The sequence below is a fragment of the Salmo salar genome, chromosome ssa17 (assembly GCF_905237065.1).
Source record: "Salmo salar chromosome ssa17, Ssal_v3.1, whole genome shotgun sequence".
Lineage (NCBI taxonomy): Eukaryota > Metazoa > Chordata > Actinopteri > Salmoniformes > Salmonidae > Salmo > Salmo salar.
Genome location: NC_059458.1, coordinates 87,338,213 through 87,356,050, shown reverse-complemented (window position 1 = coordinate 87,356,050; position 17,838 = coordinate 87,338,213). Strand labels below are relative to the sequence as shown.

Sequence of the window (17,838 nt, the reverse complement as noted above, 5' to 3'; positions counted from 1 at the left end):
TTTTAACTGACTTGTGATCACTGGCCTTGGCCTTACTAGTTTGATTGTATTGACATTCCCAGCCTTAGTTACATTCGTCAAATTCTGTCCAAAATATTGAGTCGTTGAAAGTGAAACAGTATATATCGAATGGAGGCAGGAACAATGTACCAGGGCAGCTGTAATTTACAATGTGATAGCAATATGTTTTGGCCGACCAAAAACAATGCCTTCATGTGTGTCATGGAATGTTGAGTCAAATATAACCTATTTTTAAAACCTGGTTTCTGAGCATAAACTGAGAATTTGATATTTTTGACTGCAAAGTAGTTTTAAAACGCTGTCAGTTCCACTTTAAACAGTCCAAGGGACACTCACCAAAAAATGTGTTGTTCTAATTGGAGACCTATTAGATTATTAAATACAGATAATAAATTGATAACTTTAGCATAAGCTAATAGACTTAAAATGGGCCAAAAACCACCTTATTAATGAAACCCAAATTGGTTTCATGAAATGTCGCCACATCAGCTGTAACATTAGTTTAGTTTTAGACTTGATTGTTCGCGCTGATTCAGTTGACTCCGACAGTATTATAATATTCCTCAACTTTTGTAAAGCATTTTATACAATAGAACACAAGTCCCTAATACATTCGTTGCACACGTTTGGTTTCGGTACTAGCTTTTCTCTGTGATCGATCTGTTTTTATAACGATATTAATTGTGTTAAGATGAATCATAATAGAACATCTAAAATATTTAATATTCACCGTAGTGTACGCCAGGGTTGCCCTTTTTCAGCTTTCTTATTCCTTTTAGTTGTAGAATTACTATTTATTAGCATTTTAAACAACCCTTGAATTACAAGGTATTTCAATTTTTGGAAAATAAATACAAATATCTCAATTAGGAGACGATACAGCTCTGCTTCTAAAAGACAAGAATCAAGTTGCTATTGGACTTAATATTATCAAATCATTATCTTCTGCTTCTGGTCTGGAACTTAACTTAAATAAATGCGAAATATTGTCCCATAATAACTCAAATTACCAATCTGTTGAGAATATTCCAGTGAAAGGTAATGTGAAATATTTAGGGGTGCACATGGCGAAAAAATCATATTGTCCGTCAACATCTCAATTTCTCTCTCTATTATTGGAAGGGTTTTACTGTCCAAAGCAGATGGTCTGTCACGGTTTGTCTACCATGCTCTATCCCTATCTGATCAAACCAGCAAGGATATCAACAAAACTTTCCTAGACTTTATATGGAAAAATAAACGACGCAAACTTAATAAGTCTGTAATATCAAACCATAGAGCTTATGGTGGGCTTGATGTACTAGAATTCATTGATATCAACAATACCTTTTTTAAAGGTAAACTGGATAAAAAGCTGTATGCTTCGCTCTGAATCTATATGGTTCTTCATTCCCTGTCATATTTTTATGAAATGGGGTTGTCTTCAATTTTTTTGTGGATGTGCAATTATTCTCCAGCAGAATTACCATCAAACTGTCCAAATTTCATGAACTGGCTCTTCTATCCTGGAAACTATGTTGTCTACAACTCTTCAGCCACACAAGGCACTTCTGTGGAACAACAAAGATATTGTTGTTAAAAAACCAAGTCTTTGTTCTTAAGTGGTTTGTAATAAATATTATATTTGTGCTTGATTTTTTTGATAAAGAAGGGAATATACTATCTTATAGGAAGGTCTTAGAAACATATAACTTACCAATACATTATAAATAATTAATTCTATATGCAACGCAATACCTTCAGGATTTACTCAATTAATTAAATCTGATTTGTGTTTTGGAAAACACGTCAAGATAGATGCACAATTTATGTTAGAAGGTTGCCCCCTGCTGGATAGAAAATGTAATAATACTTTTTCACTCCAACAACAAGATCCCTCCTTGATGGAAAATCTTCTGGAACGCATATATTACTGAAATTTAATGGAAGAAAGCTTGGTTGCTCCCTCACACATTTTTTTTGTTCAAATCAAATAAAGTAAAAGAAATTCACTTTAAAATCTTGCACAAAATATACCCTTGCAATATCTTGTCTACTCATGGACTTACAAGAAATATGCCTTTTCTGTGATAAAGAAGGGGAAACTGTTTTACAATTTTTTTTATGAGTGTGACTCTGTGAAGTTATTTTGGAGCGAGTTAAGTATGTACATTTTTTATTTAATCAATAAGACCCAGGTATTTACAATGAGAAATGTAATGTTATTATTCAAATGAAAACAAAACCACTGAATTAGTCATTCATTCCTCATTCTCTCTGGTAAATTTAATATACACAAAAACAAATATTTGAAATCTGTCCCCAAATGCAATACATTTTTTAGTTGAAATCCAATATTTAATAAAATTTCTAGAATTCATCAATAACAAAAAAAACACTGTATTCTTACAACTCTATCATATGTTTGTACAACTGTAACCCCTGGCCTTTATTTGATTATATTAACTTTAACTTTTGAAAGTACATTTTTGTGTTTTTTTTTTTTTTTTCTTACTTTTAATGTCATTTTATGTTTCTTCAGAGAAAATATACATGTATTGATGTCCTACGTTTGTATTGTAATTTGAAATGTTATAATAAAAAAATATATATGAAAAATCTATTTAAAAAAATATATACTAAATAAAGATCTGACTGCACAGTCCACTGTCTCATCAGCCCAGCCAGGCAATTTATAAACTTGATCTCCACTATAAAAAGCATCTAGACATTATCTCACATTTCTTTTAGACTACAATTTAGTTTTCAACAGCGGAGATTTGCGGCATGGAAATCATAGTGCATCTTGGGTTGTTTCCCTAACAACATTCCGGCGTTGCCGTTTTACCTTAGTAACTTTTGTTGCACACAGAACTACTTGTGCGTTCGGTGTCCGTCCTTGCAATACCTGAAGAAACATACGTTACCGATGTATTTGTGGCCCTTGGACTAAAATAACAATCACTATGTTGAACTTAGCCACATAGTTTCTAAACAACCAACCCGATTATCAAAAAGCTTCATTGGTCATGGTTTAATACCAATCACATTTTTATTTAACCTTTATTTAACCAGGTAGGCTAGTTGAGAACAAGTTCTCATTTACAACTGCGACCTGGCCAAGATAAAGCAAAGCAGTGCGACACAAACAACAACACAGAGTTACACATGGAATAAACAAACATACAGTCAATAACACAATAGAAAAAAAAGAACGTCTATATACAGTGGGTGCAAATGGCGTGAGGAGGTAAGGCAATAAATAGGCCATAGTAGCAAGTAATTACAATTTAGTAAATTAACACTGGAATGATAGATGTGCAGATGATAATGTGCAAGTAGAAATACTGGTGTGCAAAAGAGCATAGCCAACACATCATAAACGTTCACGATTAGTTTCAAAACATGCTCATCTGTCCTTTGGTCTGATGAGTCCAAATTTGAGATTTTTAGTTCCAACCACCTTGTCTTTGTGAGACCAGAGTAGGTGACTGGATGATCTCTGCATGTATGGTTCCCACCGTGAAGCATGGAGGAGGAAGTGCAATTGTGTGGGGATGCTTTGCAGTCTGTGATTTATTTTGAATTCAAGGCACACTTAACCAGCATGGCTACCACAGCATTCTGCAGCAATACGCCGTCCCATCTGGTTTGGGCTTAGTGGGACGATCATTTGTTTTTCAACAGGACAATGACCCAACACACCTCCAGGCTGTGTAAGGGCTATTTGACCAAGACGGAGAGTGATGGAGTGTTGCATCAGATGACCTGGCCCCCATAATCACCCGACCTCAACCCAATTGAGATGGTTTGGGATGAGTTGGACCACAGAGTGAAGGAAAAGCAGCCAACAAGTGCTCAGCATATGTGGGAACTCCTTCAAGACTGTTGGAAAAGCATTCCAGGTTAAGCTGGTTGAGAGAATGCCAAGAGTGTGCAAAGCTGTCATCAAGGCATAAGGTGCATCAAGGCATAAGGTGGCTACTTTGAAGAATCTAAAATATATTTTGATTTGTTTAACACTTTTGGTTACTACATGATTCCATATGTGTTATTTCATAGTTTTGAGGTCTTCACTATTATTCTACAATGTAGAAAATAGTACAAATAAAGAAAAACCCTTGAATGAGCCGGTGTGTCCAAACTTTTGACTGGTACAGTATGCTTCAGTAAGATTGGATTTTTAGCATTTATAGCAATGGTTATCAACTGTACTGTAGGGATGGAACGTAAGTCTCTGGATGTTGAGGTTGTGGTGGCAGCTGCAGTGAGGTATTTGAGTGTACAAGACTTTACCTCAGAAGAGTTACAGGGTGTGTTGAGTGGTGGTGTCCCGTCCTTTCAGGCTGTTGGTCTGAAGTAGAACTAGATAGATTTAAATAGTGGATTAAGGTGGTGGGTTTTTAGTGAGTGTAGGGGTATTAATGTATTTATTTGACATTTTCAAGCCAAGTATAAGGGAGTTATACTCCAGTCTAGTAGGTGGCGGTAATGCAACATGTATTGGATGCCAGCCCGCCGATAATCCTCATCGAAGAAGAAGAATAGCAGTGGTGGCATGCTTGAAGGTTAGCGACATATTTAACGAAATACAATAATAACTACTAGTGACACACATACTGAGTAGCAAGGTATACCATTATCGTGTAGAACATGGTAACATATCAACATTGGATATAACAAAGCCAGTCCACACGTCGCGGTGATTCCAGGTCTGTATTTGGCTGTGGACACAGTGAGCCATTTTGTTATTCAGTATGTGCTTTCCTCTGTCTGGTGCATGTTTTCACACTGATCATCAACTTTATGGTGTGTTTGTTGGCTATGATTTTTCCATTGGTTTTAAAACCATGAAGCTGTTTCATTAACGGGTTGGTTGTTTAGCTACTATGGGGGGAAATACTGGGTTTTACACAAGACGTTCAATATGGCGATTATTATTTTAATCCAAGGCCCAAAAAAGACCGGTAACATGTGTTTTCAGTTTTTATTTATTTATATATATACCGAACTCACAAATAGTTCTGTGAAATTAATAGTAACTAAGGTAAAACGGCAACGCCAGGATGTTGTTAGGGAAATAACCCAATATGCGCTCGGATTTCGGTGCAAAATGTATTATTATTTTTATTTATTTTTAAATCTACTTTTACAAGTTTTGAACCATACAGTGTTTATTTAAATGAAAAAATGCCCGAGAAGCTGGTGTTTTTGGAGGATATTGGTACGGGTGTTAGACCCGAGATAACCGTTCTTCTCTCTTGTTTTGTTAGCTAGCCAACTACGGCTAACTTAGTCAGGTCAAAAACAATAACACTAGCTACATTTGGCATTTGTTTAATCAGTTTTCTAGTGACATTTTATTTGGATACGTCCATAACAATGAGTTAATGAGGTGAGGTTTCTCCTGGCATAGAAAATGTTCTCTCTGGTCAGGACCCCTGTTGTTCAGAGCAGCTAGCAGACAACACAACTACAATCACTTCAAACACTGGAGCCAGAAAGACTGCTGCAATTCCTTTAGTTGGACCTTCTTTTTATTTCATTTTAAATGTATTTTTATATATCCATAAAAATGATGCCAGCTGATTCATGATTTCAACTGGCTGAGAAACGCTGTCTGTCTCGTCGCGACTCTACCCGTTCATTACTATGATATGGGACAGCTGGAGGTGGAATTTGAATATTGAATCAATTTAGCAAATGTCGGAGAGACAGCAAGGTTTATACAAATCTCTGCTGTTTAAAACTAATTGTTAATCTAAAAGAAATGTGAGATAATGTCTAGATGCTTTTTATAGTGGAGATCAAGTTTATAAATTGCCTGGCTGGGCTGATGAAACAGTGGATTGCGTAGTCAGACGGAAGGTCCAACACATTTTTGGTGGGTGGCACTTGGACTATTTAAAGAGGAACTACTTTGCAGATATGAAACACACAGTGGTGGAAAAAGTACCCAATTGTTATACTTGAGTAAAAGTAAAGATTCCTTTTATAGAAAATTACTCAAGTGAAAGTCACCAAGTAAAATCCTACTTGAGTAAAAGTAAAAAAGGGTTTTGGATTTAAATATACTTAAGTATCAAAAGTTAAAGTATAACTCATTTCAAATTCCTTATATTAAGCAAACCAGACGGCACAATTCAATTTGTATTTTTATTTTTATTGACTGATAGCCAGGGGCACACCCCAACACTCAGACATAATATACAAACAAAGCATTTGTGTTTAGTGAGTCTGCCTGATCAGATGCAGTAGGGATGACAAGGGATTTTCTCTTTAAGTGCATGAATTAGATAATTTTCCTGTCCTGCTATGCATTCAAAATGCAACGAGTACTTTTGGTTGTCAGGGAAAATGTACAGAGTAGAAAATACATAATTTTCTTTAGGAATGTAGTAAAGTAAAAGTTGACAAATTTAAATAGTAAAGTACAGATACCCCCAAAAAAACTACTTAAGTAAAAATACTTAAAAGTACTACTTAAGTACTTTATGCCATTGAAAACAGATAATCATAATATCAGTCAAAAATATCAAATTCACACTTTTATGCTACGAAACCAACTTCATAAGAGGTTTTATAAATAGGTTATATTTGACTTAACATTCCATGCCGTACACCAAGGCACTGTTGTCAGAATAGATAGATGCAGTTCAATACATGATTTATATAATAAACCAATACATGTCTTGGTGGTCCAGAAAATATTGCTATCATGTTGTAAATCACAGCGGACCTGGTACCATTCAGAATGCACTGTTTCTGTTTCAATGGCTCGATATTTTTTGGACAAAAACGGACAAATGTAACTACGGCTGGGAATGTCAATATGATCACCGAGAGATAGAAGCAGTTTTTCAATCTCAAGGCCATCAGACTGCTAAACAGCAATCACTAACTCAGAGAGGCTTCTGCCTACACTGAGACCCAATCACTGGACACTTTAATAAATGGATCACTAGTCACTTTATACAATGCCACTTTAATAATGTTTACATATCTTACATTACTCATATCACATGTATATACTGTATTTTATACCATCTACTGCACCTTGCCGATGCTGCTCAGCCATCGCTCATCCATGTACATATTCATGTACATGGATGCAGTAGATCATGTACATATTACATTTACATTTACATTTTAGTCATTTAGCAGACGCTCTTATCCAGAGCGACTTACAAATTGGTGCATTCACCTATAATATCCAGTGGAACAACCACTTTACAATAGTGCATCTAAATATTTTAAGGGGGGGGTTAGAAGGATTACTTTATCCTATCCCAGGTATTCCTTGAAGAGGTGGGGTTTCAGGTGTCTCCGGAAGGTGGTGATTGACTCCGCTGTCCTGGCGTCGTGAGGGAGCTTGTTCCACCATTGGGGTGCCAGAGCAGCGAACAGTTTTGACTGGGTTGAGCGGGAACTGTGCTTCCTCAGAGGTGGGGGGCCAGCAGGCCAGTGGTGGATGAACGCAGTGCCCTTGTTTGGGTGTAGGGCCTGATCAGAGCCTGAAGGTACGGAGGTGCCGTTCCCCTCACAGCTCCGTAGGCAAGCACCATGGTCTTGTAGCGGATGCGAGCTTCGACTGGAAGCCAGTGGAGAGAGCGGAGGAGCGGGGTGACGTGAGAGAACTTGGGAAGGTTGAACACCAGACGGGCTGCGGCGTTCTGGATGAGTTGTAGGGGTTTAATGGCACAGGCAGGGAGCCCAGCCAACAGCGAGTTGCAGTAATCCAGACGGGAGATGACAAGTGCCTGGATTAGGACCTGCGCCGCTTCCTGTGTGAGGCAGGGTCGTACTCTGCGAATGTTGTAGAGCATGAACCTACAGGATCGGGTCACCGCCTTGATGTTGGTGGAGAACGACAGGGTGTTGTCCAGGGTCACGCCAAGGCTCTTAGCACTCTGGGAGGAGGACACAAGGGAGTTGTCAACCGTGATGGCGAGATCATGGAACGGGCAGTCCTTCCCCGGGAGGAAGAGCAGCTCCGTCTTGCCGAGGTTCAGCTTGAGGTGGTGATCCGTCATCCACACTGATATGTCTGCCAGACATGCAGAGATGCGATTCGCCACCTGGTTGTCAGAAGGGGGAAAGGAGAAGATTAATTGTGTGTCATCTGCGTAGCAATGATATGAGAGACCATGTGAGGATATGACAAAGCCAAGTGACTTGGTGTATAGCGAGAATAGGAGTGGGCCAAGAACAGAGCCCTGGGGGACACCAGTGGTGAGAGCACGTGGTGCGGAGACAGATTCTCGCCACGCCACCTGGTAGGAGCGACCTGTCAGGTAGGACGCAATCCAAGCGTGCGCGGTGCCGGAGATGCCCAGCTCGGAGAGGGTGGAGAGGAGGATCTGATGGTTCACGGTATCAAAGGCAGCAGATAGGTCTAGAAGGATGAGAGCAGAGGAGAGAGAGTTAGCTTTAGCAGTGCGGAGAGCCTCCGTGACACAGAGAAGAGCAGTCTCAGTTGAATGCCCAGTCTTGAAACCTGACTGATTAGGATCAAGAAGGTCATTCTGAGAGAGATAGCAAGAGAGCTGGCCAAGCACGGCGCGTTCAAGAGTTTTGGAGAGAAAGGAAAGAAGGGATACTGGCCTGTAGTTGTTGACATCGGAGGGATCGAGTGTAGGTTTTTTCAGAAGGGGTGCAACTCTCGCTCTCTTGAAGACGGAAGGGACGTAGCCAGCGGTCAAGGATGCGTTGATGAGCGAGGTGAGGTAGGGGAGAAGGTCTCCGGAAATGGTCTGGAGAAGAGAGGAGGGGATAGGGTCAAGTGGGCAGGTTGTTGGGCGGCCGGCCGTCACAAGACGCGAGATTTCATCTGGAGAGAGAGGGGAGAAAGAGGTCAAAGCACAGGGTAGGGCAGTGTGAGCAGGACCAGCAGTGTCGTTTGACTTAGCAACGAGGATCGGATGTCGTCAACCTTCTTTTCAAAATGGTTGACGAAGTCATCCGCAGAGAGGGAGGAGGGGGGAGGGGGAGGAGGATTCAGGAGGGAGGAGAAGGTAGCAAAGAGCTTCCTAGGGTTAGAGGCAGATGCTTGGAGTTTAGAGTGGTAGAAAGTGGCTTTAGCAGCAGAGACAGAAGAGGAAAATGTAGAGAGGAGGGAGTGAAAGGATGCCAGGTCCGCAGGGGAGGCGAGTTTTCCTCCATTTCCGCTCGGCTGCCCGGAGCCCTGTTCTGTGAGCTCGCAGTGAGTCGTCGAGCCACGGAGCAGGAGGGGAGGACCGAGCCGGCCTGGAGGATAGGGGACAGAGGAAATCAAAGGATGCAGAGAGGGAGGAGAGGAGGGTTGAGGAGGCAGAATCAGGAGATAGGTTGGAGAAGGTTTGAGCAGAGGGAAGAGATGATAGGATGGAAGAGGAGAGAGTAGCGGGAGAGAGAGAGCGAAGGTTGGGACGGCGCAATACCATCCGAGTAGGGGGAGAGTGAGAAGTGTTGGATGAGAGCAAGAGGGAAAAGGATACAAGGTAGTGGTCGGAGACTTGGAGGGGAGTTGCAATGAGATTAGTGGAAGAACAGCATCTAGTAAAGATGAGGTCAAGCGTATTGCCTGCCTTGTGAGTAGGGGGGGAAGGTGAGAGGGTGAGGTCAAAAGAGGAGAGGAGTGGAAAGAAGGAGGCAGAGAGGAATGAGTCGAAGGTAGACATGGGGAGGTTAAAGTCACCCAGAACTGTGAGAGGTGAGCCATCCTCAGGAAAGGAACTTATCAAGGCGTCAAGCTTATTGATGAACTCTCCAAGGGAACCTGGAGGGCGGTAAATGATAAGGATGTTAAGCTTGAAAGGGCTGGTAACTGTGACAGCATGGAATTCAAATGAGGAGATAGACAGATGGGTCAGGGGAGAAAGAGAGAATGTCCACTTGGGAGAGATGAGGATTCCAGTGCCACCACCCCGCTGGCTCGATGCTCTAGGGGTATGCGAGAACACGTAGTCAGACGAGGAGAGAGCAGTAGGAGTAGCAGTGTTATCTGTGGTGATCCATGTTTCCGTCAGCGCCAGGAAGTCTAGGGACTGGAGGGTAGCATAGGCTGAGATGAACTCAGCCTTGTTGGCCGCAGACCGGCAGTTCCAGAGGCTGCCGGAGACCTGGAACTCCACGTGGGTCGTGCGCGCTGGGACCACCAGGTTAGAGCGGCAGCGGCCACGCGGTGTGGAGCGTTTGTATGGCCTGTGCAGAGGAGAGAGAACAGGGATAGGCAGACACATAGTAGACAAGCTACAGAAGAGGCTACGCTAATGCAAATGAGATTGGAGTGACAAGTGGACTACACGTCTCGAATGTTCAGGAAGTTAAGCTTACGTTGCAAAAATGTTATTGACTAAAATGATACAGTACTGCTGGCTGGTGGAGTAGGCTAGCTAGCAGTGGCTGCGTTGTTGACTTTGAACGTGTAGCTGGCTAGGTAACCTCGGTAGTTTCAGTACTACACCTTGTCATGATACAAAGCAACTTTGTAGCTAGCTAGCTAACATAACACTAATCAAGACGTTCCTTGTAGTGTATTTAGTTTCAACAATGCTGCTCGTCGGTAATAGTTGGCTAGGTTAGGAAAAATGGCGTCGCGGGGGACGGAAATAGCTGGCTAGCTAACCTCGATGGCTGGCTAGCTAACAATTATCAATTAACAATTATCAAGCTATGACAAAGACAACTAGGTAGCTAGCTAGGTAACACTGCACTAGTCAAATCGTTCGTTGTGAAGTATTAGTAACTACAGCGCTGCTAGTCGGTAACGGATGGCTATCTGGCAGTGGGTTAATGATGACTAGGTGTGTTGAGTAAGTCTGGCGCCGCGTCGCGGCTGGCTAGCACACCTCGATAATACTCAAACTCAAACTACACAATTATCTTAGATACAGAGACAGCACAGACAACTATGTAGCTGGCTAACTAACACTAACACCACACTAATCAAGTCGTTGCGTTGTAATGTAATAGTTTCTGCGGTGCTGCTAGTCGGTAGAAGTTGGCTAGCTAACAGTGATGACTAGCTAGCTAGCAGCTAGCAGTGTTGACTACGTTAGGAGGACGAAGATAGCTAGCCTCGATAATTACTCAGTTACTCTAAACTACACAATTATCTTTGATACAAAGACGGCTATGTAGCTAGCTAAGAAGAATTGCTCAGATCAAACAAATCAAGCCGTTGTAATGTAGCGAAGTGGAATATTACCTGTGGAGCGAAGCGTGGTGCGACTGCTCGCTCCAAACCTTTAGATTTGTGTGTATTAGGTAGTTGTTGGGGAATTGTTAGATATTACTGCACTGTTGGAGCTAGAAGAACATGCATTTTGCTACACTCGCATTAACATCTGCTAACCATGTGTATGTGACCAATAAAATTTGATTCAAACTAGTAAGGCCAAGGCCCATGATCACAAGTCAGTTAAAATGTGGCTGATAGGCTAGCGAATCTATGTAGCAAGCTAAAACACAGAGACTGAACTTAGCTAGATAGCTAGCTGCTAGGAGGATGTCATCGGAGGAGTGGGTGAGTGACTGAATTTTCCGGTGGCTACAGAGATATGGATGCAGGTGTCATTTGGTTAGCTAGCAAGACATGTTAATCGCTTCGCTATTCTGAAATTGAACGACTGTTATCCAGTTAGCATATCTCTTGCGTTTTACAAATTCACTCTGATTATCTACTTCGATTTCAGAGCACTCTCGTCTGAGCGTGCCAGAGCGCTGAATAACTGATGATACCAACGTGCAACACCTGCTGAATATGACTGGTGTCAGTAAATGTAGGCAAAGAAAGGAAGTTAGTAAAAAAAATGCTGCATAACATGTAAACAACCTAACCAGGTCTGCTAGGGGGAGTCAAATGATCAGAGTGAGGTGTTCTCTCATTATGTGTCTGGAAGTAGCTAGCAAGCCAACTTTAGCTTGGGTGTTTGGTTGGGACAAGCATGCACTGTTGGAAGGCAAGCTGCAGAAAGGCGAGGAGGCTACAATTCTCTATTGCTTATCAGTGCAAATTGTTTTTAGTATTTATTTATTTTTCTCCCCGATTTCGTGGTATCCAATTGGTAGTTACAGTCTTGTCCCATCGCTGCAACTCCCGTACAGACTCGGGAGAGTCGAAGGTCGAGAGCCATGGCGCACAATGCCCGCTTAACCCGGAAGCTAGCCGCACCAAAGTGACGGAGGAAACACCGTACACCTGGTGACTGTGTCAGCGTGCACTACGCCCGCACCGCCACAGGAGTTGCTAGAGCGCGATGGGACAAGAACATCCCTGCCGGCCAAACCCTCCCCTAACCCGGCCAATTGTACGCCGCCCCATGGGTGTCCCGGTCGCGGCCGTCTGCGACAGAGCCTGGACTCGAACCCAGAATCTCTAGTGGCACATCTAGCCTTAGACCACTCAGGAGGCCCTAACAGTGCAATTTTGATGGCAAACTAGCTAAAAAAAACTTTGAGAGGGTTTTACGCTAATCTTGCTTTGTTGACTAGCATTAGATGTTGATCTTGTTGATGTGTGTGTATATAGTGAAAAGATGGCCTACCTTGTCATGATTGTTTGATCAACAGGACTGTGAAGTTCCCAAAATGTAAGAGGACTCCCTGGTATTTGCAGAAATCCATTCAGGTGTATTTTGTGGCTTTTGGGGAATGTGTTCTATTGATCTAAAGTCGCTCTGTTGCTACTTCCTGTAAACACACAATCCAGTTCATAGTGAATGATGACAGGCCCTACTGCCTGTTAACACACAATCCAGTTCATAGTGAATGATGGCAGGCCCTACTGCCTGTAAACACACAGTCCAGTTCATAGTGAATGATGGCAGGCCTGTGTGCAAATGGCATGTTTGTATATAGTCCTACTGTAGTTCTGATTGGCTATGGTGCACCAGTCTGCATAGACTCTGGTCCTGGACAAGAAAGATGGTTTATTTACTGCAGTGTCTATTAAATTGTCCAAACGCAAGGCCACTTTCCCACTCTATATTGCTATGGAATTTTCACAAATGCCCAAACATTCATGAAAATGTGAAAATGGCCATATGACCAAGCGCTCGCTTGTCAGATATTCATGGGTTGTATATGAACAGATTTTAATAAGATTTCATGTTGCTAAAATGCAGTCAGTTCCACTTTAAACCCAGGAAACAGCCATTCACCAGCTTTTCAAGCTTAATAATGTCAAAATATATATGGGAATTAGCTTCCAAAGAATGGAGTTTCTCTGGGCAACTATCATCATTACTGCCGTCACGACCTTTATGTACTTCCAAATAAGGTCTGAATAAAAAGATGCAAGCAACTGAAAAAATGCCTTGTCTGGAAAGAATCTATATTACGTTCTGGGTAGAGCAGGTGGAATATTATTACGTTCTGGGTAGAGCACGTGGAATATTATTACGTTCTGGGTAGGGCAGGTGGAATATTATTACGTTCTGGGTAGGGCAGGTGGAATATTATTACGTTCTGGGTAGGGCAGGTGGAATATTATTACGTTCTGGGTAGAGCAGGTGGAATATTATTACGTTCTGGGTAGGGCAGGTGGAATATTATTACGTTCTGGGTAGGGCAGGTGGAATATTATTACGTTCTGGGTAGAGCAGGTGGAATATTATTACGTTCTGGGTAGGGCAGGTGGAATATTATTACGTTCTGGGTAGAGCAGGTGGAATATTATTACGTTCTGGGTAGGGCAGGTGGAATATTATTACGTTCTGGGTAGAGCAGGTGGAATATTATTACGTTCTGGGTAGGGCAGGTGGAATATTATTACGTTCTGGGTAGAGCAGGTGGAATATTATTACGTTCTGGGTAGAGCAGGTGGAATATTTTTACGTTCTTGGTAGAGCAGGTGGAATATTTTTACGTTCTGGGAAGGGCAGGTGGAATATTTTTTACGTTCTGGGAAGGGCAGGTGGAATATTTTTTACGTTCTGGGTAGGGCAGGTGGAATATTTTTACGTTCTGGGTAGAGCAGGTTTATACAACCAATTTAGATTTTATGTTCCTATACTGTTGTAGGTGATAAAACGGAGATCTTCTTTAATTAGGAGATGCTCATGCCTCTGCTCTACCATTAGGAATCGTTGTCACAAAGGTCGACAAGCTTAGGGCCAAAATAAGCTCGTAGAAACTTATTGGGCTTTTTCTTTTTTGATAGATTTTGTCAAGAGTGAAACCTCTTGCTCTGTGTTTGTTCCTCTCTGGATATAATCAATGACCTTTCCATCTGCTGGATCAGCCAATCTGCGCGTGGCAGTAAAAAGGGATTTTATTGGAGGTGCAGAAAAGGTGGATTTGATGCTTATTTCGACGTTAAGTTCGACAAGCTGTTAAATGGCTGCTTCTTGGGCTTAACAGAGAATGACTGTATTCAACGTCTCCTGTAAGCCCAGATTCTTGTTCAGGTTAAGTGTTGACAACATGTAAACTATATTTCGTCTCTGATGTTTATTGAAAATATATACATCTGCACTTGTTGTGTCAAATACATCGTTACAGTTGTTGGCAAGGTAGCGGGTGAATTTTAGCCATATTAGCGTAGGTCAGACATCAGTCAGAACACCTCAAAACAAGACGTGGCATCGAGAAGAAGATGAAACTAGCTGAAACGAGCCACCTACGATTCCCTACATGCCAGCTTCCTGTCGTTGTTGCTAGCTATCTGGCCAACCAGAATCACAACACAGATTTCTGCCCCATTTGAAGCGATCATGTTTTGTGACGTTGTCAGCTAACCCGTCTATAGAAGTTGTTTATTTTTTGAGGACATATTTGTAACTAATATTTGCTGCTTCTCTTTCCTCTTGTATTTCAGCTAGCTATGGCCAGCCTGTCCAACTACGCTGTGCGTATGGCACGTCTCAGCGCACGTATCTTTGGGGATGTGGCGCGTCCGACGGACAACAAGTCCATGAAGGTGGTCCAGCTGTTCAAGGAGCCGCCCATGGCCCAGAAAAAGGAGGTGTACGACTGGTACCCTCAACACAAGATCTACTATGCCCTTACACAGAAGCTACGGTACATGGGACTCTTCAGGTAGACATGACGTGACGATGGGCTGAATAGATCCATAGGCCTATTCATGGGAAAGGGATCTGGGTTCTTTTGGCATGTCTGTGTTTGGCATTGTGTAATAATGTATACAGCCCTACTCTAGCCAGAACCACTTCTAGAGGCTTTAGAAGGTCCTTCTGGCTAACCACGGACAGTGAAATTACAGTCTTCTAGACCCTGTTTGTCTCTGTGTTCTAACCAGACAGTTTTCTAGACCCTGTTTGTCTCTGTGTTCTAACCAGACAGTTTTCTAGAACCTGTTTGTCTCTGTGCTCTAACCAGACAGTTTTCTAGAACCTGTTTGTCTCTGTGTTCTAACCAGACAGTTTTCTAGAACCTGTTTGTCTCTGTGCTCTAACCAGACAGTTTTCTAGACCCTGTTTGTCTCTGTGTTCTAACCAGACAGTTTTCTAGACCCTGTTTGTCTCTGTGTTCTAACCAGACAGTTTTCTAGACCCTGTTTGTCTCTGTGTTCTAACCAGACAGTTTTCTAGACCCTGTTTGTCTCTGTGTTCTAACCAGACAGTTTTGTAGACCCTGTTTGTCTCTGTGTTCTAACCAGACAGTTTTCTAGAACCTGTTTGTCTCTGTGCTCTAACCAGACAGTTTTCTAGAACCTGTTTGTCTCTGTGCTCTAACCAGACAGTTTTCTAGACCCTGTTTGTCTCTGTGTTCTAACCAGACAGTTTTCTAGACCCTGTTTGTCTCTGTGCTCTAACCAGACAGTTTTCTAGACCCTGTTTGTCTCTGTGTTCTAACCAGACAGTTTTCTAGACCCTGTTTGTCTCTGTGTTCTAACCAGACAGTTTTCTAGAACCTGTTTGTCTCTGTGTTCTAACCAGACAGTTTTCTAGACCCTGTTTGTCTCTGTGTTCTAACCAGACAGTTTTCTAGACCCTGTTTGTCTCTGTGCTCTAACCAGACAGTTTTCTAGACCCTGTTTGTCTCTGTGTTCTAACCAGACAGTTTTCTAGACCCTGTTTGTCTCTGTGTTCTAACCAGACAGTTTTCTAGACCCTGTTTGTCTCTGTGTTCTAACCAGACAGTTTTGTAGACCCTGTTTGTCTCTGTGTTCTAACCAGACAGTTTTCTAGAACCTGTTTGTCTCTGTGCTCTAACCAGACAGTTTTCTAGAACCTGTTTGTCTCTGTGCTCTAACCAGACAGTTTTCTAGACCCTGTTTGTCTCTGTGTTCTAACCAGACAGTTTTCTAGACCCTGTTTGTCTCTGTGCTCTAACCAGACAGTTTTCTAGACCCTGTTTGTCTCTGTGTTCTAACCAGACAGTTTTCTAGACCCTGTTTGTCTCTGTGTTCTAACCAGACAGTCTTCTAGACCCTGTTTGTGTTCCAACCAGACAGTTTTCTAGACCCTGTTTGTCTCTGTGTTCTAACCAGACAGTTTTCTAGACCCTGTTTGTCTCTGTGTTCTAACCAGACAGTTTTCTAGACCCTGTTTGTCTCTGTGTTCTAACCAGACAGTTTTCTAGACCCTGTTTGTCTCTGTTCTTCTGAACACGTCCTTTTAGTTTAGTACTAATGCTGCTTACCTCAGTAACACCATTTCCTCCCTGTTTCCCCACCAGAGATGAGCACGAGGACTTCAAGGAGGAGATGCGGCGGTTGAGGAAACTACGAGGCAAGGGGAAACCCAAGAAGGGCGAAGGAAAGAGAGCCACCAAGAAGAAATAAGCACTTCCTTTCCCTGTCATATAGGACCTATGGGTAAACCCAGCCTTTCCCTGTCATATAGAACCTATGGGTAAACCCAGCCTTTCCCTGTCATATAGAACCTATGGGTAAACCCAGCCTTTCCCTGTCATATAGGACCTATGGCTAAACCCAGCCTTTCCCTGTCATATAGAACCTATGGTTAAACCCACCTTTCCCTGTCATATAGGACCTATGGCTAAACCAGCCTTTCCCTGTCATATAGGACCTATGGGTAAACCCAGCCTTGCCCTGTCATATAGAACCTATGGGGAATCACAACAGGCCTCGTTTGCTTTGGGACACCAGAGGAATGGCCTCCCTAACTGTGTTCACATCGGTAACATGTGACCCCACTCAGGATGTTCATATTAAATGGACCCTTGTAACAGCTGATGATGATGATGATGATGTGTTGAGAGGATCCTTTCATATCCCATCACAGAACATCCTGTCTGACAAGTGACCAGTCTTTGATCGCTGTGTGTTTGGTACATAAAACATTTCTGTTCATTGCTTTACAAGATGTTTCATTTAGGTTTCAATTGTATCCGCGTTGTTAGCAGCTTTCCGTTCTCATACCATCTGTACAGTGAATAGGTGAAGGAGACCTGGAGGGCATCAGTACATGTCATTGTGATGCTAGTATGTTCCTATTGGCTGAGCCAAAGCTGCTGATTTTACATCTGTTCTGAGTAACACCAGGTGTCATGAATAAAATACTGTCAACAAATCTGCTGAGATGTGTAGGAGGACTCTCTCCATTTTGTGACTGGTTTATTGCCATGTAAGTACTGTGTTATACAATGTTGTTAATAGTGACTTAGTGTAACTACAGGAAACCCATTAAAACCTGTTCTGACCTGATCCCTTGATGACTTGATGCCCAGGGCCCAGTTTTTCAAAAGTGATCTGTATTTCTCCTATCGGATAGGACTGAGTAGATAGAAATAGAATGTCTGAATCCTTGACTTGAATGGAGACTCTGGTTCTATTCCTTATATTTCTATGTATTTAGTCTGACAGGAGAAACTCATAACTGTTGAAAAACTAGTCTCAGAGGGTGGTTGGATTTGGATGTCACTCAATAC

At 42.2% G+C, this 17,838-nt stretch overlaps 1 protein-coding gene across 6 annotated transcripts; it reads left to right on the top strand.

The window, feature by feature from the left end:
- Window positions 1-4,443: 4,443 nt before the first annotated feature.
- Window positions 4,444-17,614, top strand: LOC123728302 (28S ribosomal protein S33, mitochondrial). 6 transcript variants are annotated; one of them, XM_045700339.1, is made up of 3 exons: window positions 4,444-4,712; window positions 14,801-15,003; window positions 16,624-17,614. In XM_045700339.1, the coding sequence occupies exons 2-3, from the start codon at window positions 14,807-14,809 to the stop codon at window positions 16,727-16,729; spliced, it is 303 nt and encodes a 100-aa protein (XP_045556295.1). In that variant the 5' UTR covers window positions 4,444-4,712; window positions 14,801-14,806; the 3' UTR covers window positions 16,730-17,614. The 6 variants fall into 6 exon arrangements, with proteins under 6 accessions (XP_045556295.1, XP_045556292.1, XP_045556291.1 ...); XM_045700336.1 differs by having other exon boundaries at window positions 4,445-4,712; window positions 14,801-15,021; XM_045700335.1 differs by having other exon boundaries at window positions 4,479-4,568.
- Window positions 17,615-17,838: the final 224 nt, after the last annotated feature.